This window comes from Nelumbo nucifera, chromosome 6 (genome assembly GCF_055504915.1).
Source record: "Nelumbo nucifera cultivar China Antique chromosome 6, China Antique-T2T, whole genome shotgun sequence".
NCBI lineage: Eukaryota > Viridiplantae > Streptophyta > Magnoliopsida > Proteales > Nelumbonaceae > Nelumbo > Nelumbo nucifera.
The window spans coordinates 21,564,846-21,570,440 of NC_142654.1; the positions used below are offsets into that span (position 1 = coordinate 21,564,846).

A 5,595-nucleotide genomic window follows, 5' to 3' on the forward strand; every position below is an offset into this window, starting at 1 on the left:
ATGACATCATCATTTTTTGTATTATCATCGGGAGATGTTTCCAATACATAGCGAGAATGTATTGTGGGACATTGTGGAGGGACAATCTTGTGCGGGGATGATTTGATCTCAAATTTCAAACAACAGGCAATTGAACCAGAAATTGGCACACAACTTATTCAACGAAATGCTAATATGACCCCCTATGAATCAGAAATGCTAATATGTAAATTTCAAAGGCAATTGAACCAGAAATTGGCACACAATTTATTCAACGAAATGCTAATATGACCCCCTATGAACCAGAAATGCTAATATGTAAATTTCAAAGGCAATTGAACCAGAAATTGGCACACAATTCTCTCTTAGACAAATATTTATTACTAACAACTTGAGCCTAAACATTACTACACTAACTCAAAACTTTCCATATCCAAGCTTTGCTAGAATAGCTAGATAAATCCATTCCATTTTTTGAATCCAAGACCCGCTATTAATATGGCCACAGAATTTCTTCCATGCCACTGAGGTGATAATATTTTTTTTTCTCTCACTTTTTCCCCAAAGAGTAAGCCTTTTCTTTTCAACTTTCAATGCTCTCATGTGAGTTCTTTAGAAATTTAAACACACCTTCTAAGAAATTGAGGAACCATGTCAATTGTGGACTTAAGTGTTATTCTACCAACCATTAAGAGCGAATTCTATCTCAACTCAATAGTTTACTATGAATTCTTTCTTCAACAACTATCTGTAAGTCTTTTTACTCAACCTCCCATCAATAATTAGAGCTCCAAGTAAGGATGTCAAGGGACCGGTTTTGAATTAGACCCCGTCTAGTCCAAAATCAATTTGGATGGATTGAACGGACCAAAAAGGACATAGTGGATTGGACGAATCTGGTCCAAAATATTTATTAGATTGGACTGGGCCTGGTCTGTCCATAATAAACTTATATTAGATTTGGTTGGATTAAGCCAATATCCGGTCCATCCATTGATATAAGATAAGAATATAGGTGTCAATGAACCGGGTTTGGGTTGAAACCGATCTAAACAAAAATGAATTTGAACAAATTGGACGGTCCAAACATTGAATTGGACCATTCAAAATGGTCCAAATTATTCATTGGGTTGGACCTGGTCCATTTGTAATGGACTCACATTGGACTGGATTGGGTTGGACCCAATCCAATCCAATTGACACCCCTAGCTCCTAGATAGATTTCCATTTTTTGAGTCTTAAGCTCAGTTTAGAAGGAGTACAAATACAAATATGTAGAGTACAAAACCTTACATTTTGTATGTATTTGTACTCCTTCCAAACTGAATTTTGAGAAATTTAGTGAGATTTTTTTGAGCTTTGTAGCAAGGAAGATTAAAAAGACTGGGGTGCTTACCCAATGGTTTGACAAATTTGGTGATGATTTGGGTGATTGTTAACACAACAGTGATGGTATGCAGCTTTGTACTCTTTGGAAGGAGTACAAATACAAACTTGTAGAGTGCTTACCCAATTATATTTTGTATGTATTTGTACTGTACAAATTTGTTTTGTATTCTTTCCAAGCTAAGCCTTAGCAAATTTGTTTTGTACAAATCTGTGGGCCATGCCTAGGGGTTTTACATCGAAAATTACTTTTTTGTCCTCAAAAGTAGTGATAAATTGTCTTGGTAGTGCCTTCAGAATAGTGGACAAAAATGCAAGGAGAGAGGGCCCTCAATGGGTTTGAAGCTTTAATTTGGTTGGGGATCCATTTATGAGTATTTGACTTTGCACTCCATTACCCAATTTACCCACTCCTTGATCATAATACAATTGTTTTTACTTTTTAGGACTATGGCAATAAGTTCCCATTTATTCCATCATACGTGTGTTCCACATCATTCACCTTGAAGGAGGATTAATGCTCCCAAGATAAAATCTTAATCTTATTGACAAAAAATCATCAAGAATCTTTGCATTTATTTTATAAATTACATTACACAGACATATTCATCTAAACTTATCCTGAGAGAGGCTCTCACTGATCCATAAATATTCTCTAGTCATTTTCTCATAAATGATAGAATGCCTTGATAGCCTTCTCAATGTTATCCCTAAACATTGGCCAGAGTGTTTTTTTTTAAAGATCATCAAATTAAGGCATCGGAATCAGTGGGGGAAGGAAGGAGACTACATTATTTTGACTAATAGGTGAGTTGGTTGTGACTATCTGTTTGGGCCGGTTGGTGTAGGAGAGACAAAGGTGCCCTCGTTGGATAATTATCTTAGCTTACAAATGGTATCCATATATACCCGATGATCGACATCCTAACAAATGGCCAATAGACACTTTATCCAAAATATATAAGATATGATGAAAACATTCAATTCTATATATACTTCTTATTATAACCAGGAAATTAAATTAACATCTAGCTAGATATCATGCTCGAGTACAGAACATATATATATATATATATATATATACGTTTTATAATTTGTGATGATCTGAATTATCATGTGGATCAATGAACAGCCATCTCCTGAAGCTGAGGCATCATTTCAGGTGTAATAGTTTTGTTGGTCTGATCACATGGAACAAGGGAGGGAAGAGCTGATGGAGAGATGATGATGATGACTTTTCCTCTGGCTCTACCAGTTTCAAGGTATCGGAAAGCTTCGATCACATCAGTGAAACGATAAGGACCAGTTGGGTCGAGCACGGCCTTGAGCTTCCCGCTCTCTAGATATGGCCAAAGGCTCTCTAGATTCTTCCCGCAAACAGTCAAGCTCGAATATACTGCTCTGGGGTGTGATGGAGGCCATGTTATATCCACAATCGGTGCTCCATCCTTCGCCACAACGAAGGAATTCTTAGTGTCTCCTGAAGACGAAGAGAGCAGTAGAAAACCCATTTACTTAAATCAATCATAAACAAGTCTGAAGAAAAATAAAAGATTTAGTAATTAAGCGAAATCGATCATACCAATGGTGTCGTAAAGGAAATCATATTTTTCCTGAATTTCTTCATATTTGGTCTTTGTGTAGTCGATGACTAGGTCAGCGCCCAGGCTCTTGACGAACTCCACCTTTGGGGCGCTGCACGACGCTACCACCCGAGAAGCGCCATAGACGTGCTTGGCCAGCTGAACAGCCAAGGTTCCAACTCCGCCGGCTCCACCAACTATGAAAATGGACTGTCCCTCCTTGAAACCAGCGGTTATGAATCCTTCGATTGCAGTCTGAACTGCTAATGGTAAGCTGGCTGCCTCCTCGAAGGAAAGGTTTGAGGGCTTCAGTGCAACCAAGGTCTCTTCCACGGCAACATACTCCGCCAACGTTCCGAGCTGCTTCAACTTCCCTTCAGCATTGAAATCCTGGATGTTTCCATAAACCTCATCACCAATACTAAATTTCATGACACCTTCACCCTTGCCGACCACCACTCCGGCCATGTCACAGCCGGGAACAACCTGCAACAACATGTTAAATCATCGTTATTAGTCGGATATAACAATGTTTTTTAGATTATTCATTGACCAAGCAGCAATGACATCATCAAATCGGAGAGTACTCCATTATTCGCCTACTTATATGTATGTTGGACCATGGATATGGGGATCCTCACCAGACCATTGAATATTCAAAATTTACAGTATTTGATGCAACTCTCTCTCTCTCTCTCTCCACACATTCTCGTGTTTCCTCACTTACAGGGAAGTCTGAAGGGAAGATGGGTCGTTGGCGTCTCTTGAAATCGATTGGATTCAAAGCAGCAGCACGAACTTGAACAAGTAATTGGTTAGGCTGAAGAATAGGAAGCGGGAAGTCCCCCAGCTTGAGGACTTCCTTGGGACCATACTCTTCAAAGAACCACGCTTTCTGCATCTTCTTCGTCTGATTTCGATTTCACCAAATGCTCTAACACTTTCGTCTTTATATAGACGCCAAACTTTCTACTACCAGATGATTTTTTTTCCCTTTTTGCTGCAACGGTGGATAATGTTCATGGTGAAAAAAATTACGCGGAAAAACGCATGCATGCAGATGAGGGTACCCAGAAATTTAAAACCAAAAATAGATGAGAGAGAGAGAGATTTCATTGGATCCGGATTAATACATACTCATTGATGATGCACAATCTGGCCGGTCTTAGCTGTTAATGATCTTGCCTCTGAACTGAGTAACAGGGACCTGAAACGGAAGGAGAAGAGAAGCTCCGGGGAGAACCCGGCGTAAGGGCTCCGAAGCTCAAGTTAGAATCCTTCAAAGGCAAGATAAACCAGATAGCGCAAAGTTAGCATACCTCGTTCCTGGGGGGTAGGAGCCTTTTATAACCACCTCACGCACTCGCTTCCAGGCTTTCGTCAGATCGGGCATGATTACTTCTGAACTCCTGCCAGTTCGGATGTCATTTCCTCTGGCCGGACAGAACCGCCACTGTTCCTTTTGTCGGAGCCGTTTCTGCGGCTAGTGACGACGGTTGCAGGTGGCGGTAGCAGGAAGCCGTTTGAAATGCGGCTGTCAGGCGTCAGATCCCAAATCAGTTAGGTGCGTTGCCCTTGGATACGGACGTCCTTGGTGTCGAGTACGTTTGGTCGGCCTGGTGTTTCGGGAGCGAAGTGTTGGAGTGGCAAGCAAGGCGTCTTGAGTTCGGTTTGGAGTGTTCCGAGCTGCCGTGGGCCAGCTCGGGTCAGCTTTGTGAGGCTTGGGGCCCAGTATAGTTCGTGCTCCTTGCAGGGAGCTCGGGTTCTCAGTAGGGAGCTCGGACTCCCAGTAGGGAGCGTGCTCTTAATAGGGAGTTCGGTCTTTAGGGAGCTCGGGTTCTTACTTGCGGAGCTCGGACCCTTAACAAGGAGCTCGCTCTTAACAGGGAGCTCGGGCTCCCAGTAGGGAGCTCGGACTTAGGGAGCTCGGACTCTTAGGGAGCTCGGACCCTTAACAGGGAGCTCGCTCTTAACAGGGAACTCGGACTCAGTACAACGGTCTGGAGTTCGGGCTCGGTAGTGAGCTTGGACTTGCTTCCGATGTTCGCTTCGGGCGCTCTACTGTCCTGAGCTGCTTGCCTTTGCCACGTGTCGGCGATTGCGAGGTCGGGCCAAATTTCCCTTCATCAATTGCCCCCCACTCCCTGCGACGACGGTCCTGTCTCGGCGCGGGGAGTTCGTAAGGTAGCAGGAGGGTTTTGGTCCGTGCTGAGGGCGCTCGATCTAATTTGATTTTCAAAAAAGGGCGCGCGTTTGGGAGTCGTGGCGGCAGTTGTTCGGGAGTTGCGCTGCAGACGCTTTTATTGCGAGGAGAAGTGCGCCGACACCCCGTCAGTTTCGGGAAGACGCGTGCCGACACCTGTCCTCTGACAAGACGTGCGCGACGCCTCGTTGGTTTCGGAGAGACGTGCGTTGATTGGTTTTGGAAGACGTGCGGTTTACCGCGGTTGTGGGCCGTTGGATTGGCTTCGATCTGGGCCGTCGCTTTCCGGCCGCCGTGGATATAAATAGCGCGCGGGGGGGGGGGGGGGGGGGGGGGGCGTCCTTGCTACTGTTGTACATATTGAGCTCGCGCCAAAGTTTCAGCTCGCGTCCAGGCTTTTGAACTCGCGTCCCAGGTTCCTCGTTTGAGCTTTCGTGGTCTGCT

At 43.8% G+C, this 5,595-nt stretch overlaps 1 protein-coding gene across 2 annotated transcripts; it reads right to left on the reverse strand.

Moving 5' to 3' along the window:
• Positions 1–2,333: 2,333 nt before the first annotated feature.
• LOC104608374 (2-methylene-furan-3-one reductase-like) lies at positions 2,334–3,882 on the reverse strand. Of its 2 annotated transcripts, none has more exons than XM_010274338.3 (3): positions 3,676–3,882; positions 2,948–3,434; positions 2,334–2,845 (listed from the first exon to the last, which is right to left on the reverse strand). In XM_010274338.3, exons 1-3 carry the CDS (start codon positions 3,847–3,849, stop codon positions 2,487–2,489), a joined length of 1,020 nt encoding a protein of 339 aa, XP_010272640.1. In that variant the 5' UTR covers positions 3,850–3,882; the 3' UTR covers positions 2,334–2,486. The 2 variants fall into 2 exon arrangements, with proteins under 2 accessions (XP_010272640.1, XP_088745568.1); XM_088889442.1 differs by having other exon boundaries at positions 3,590–3,848.
• Positions 3,883–5,595: the final 1,713 nt, after the last annotated feature.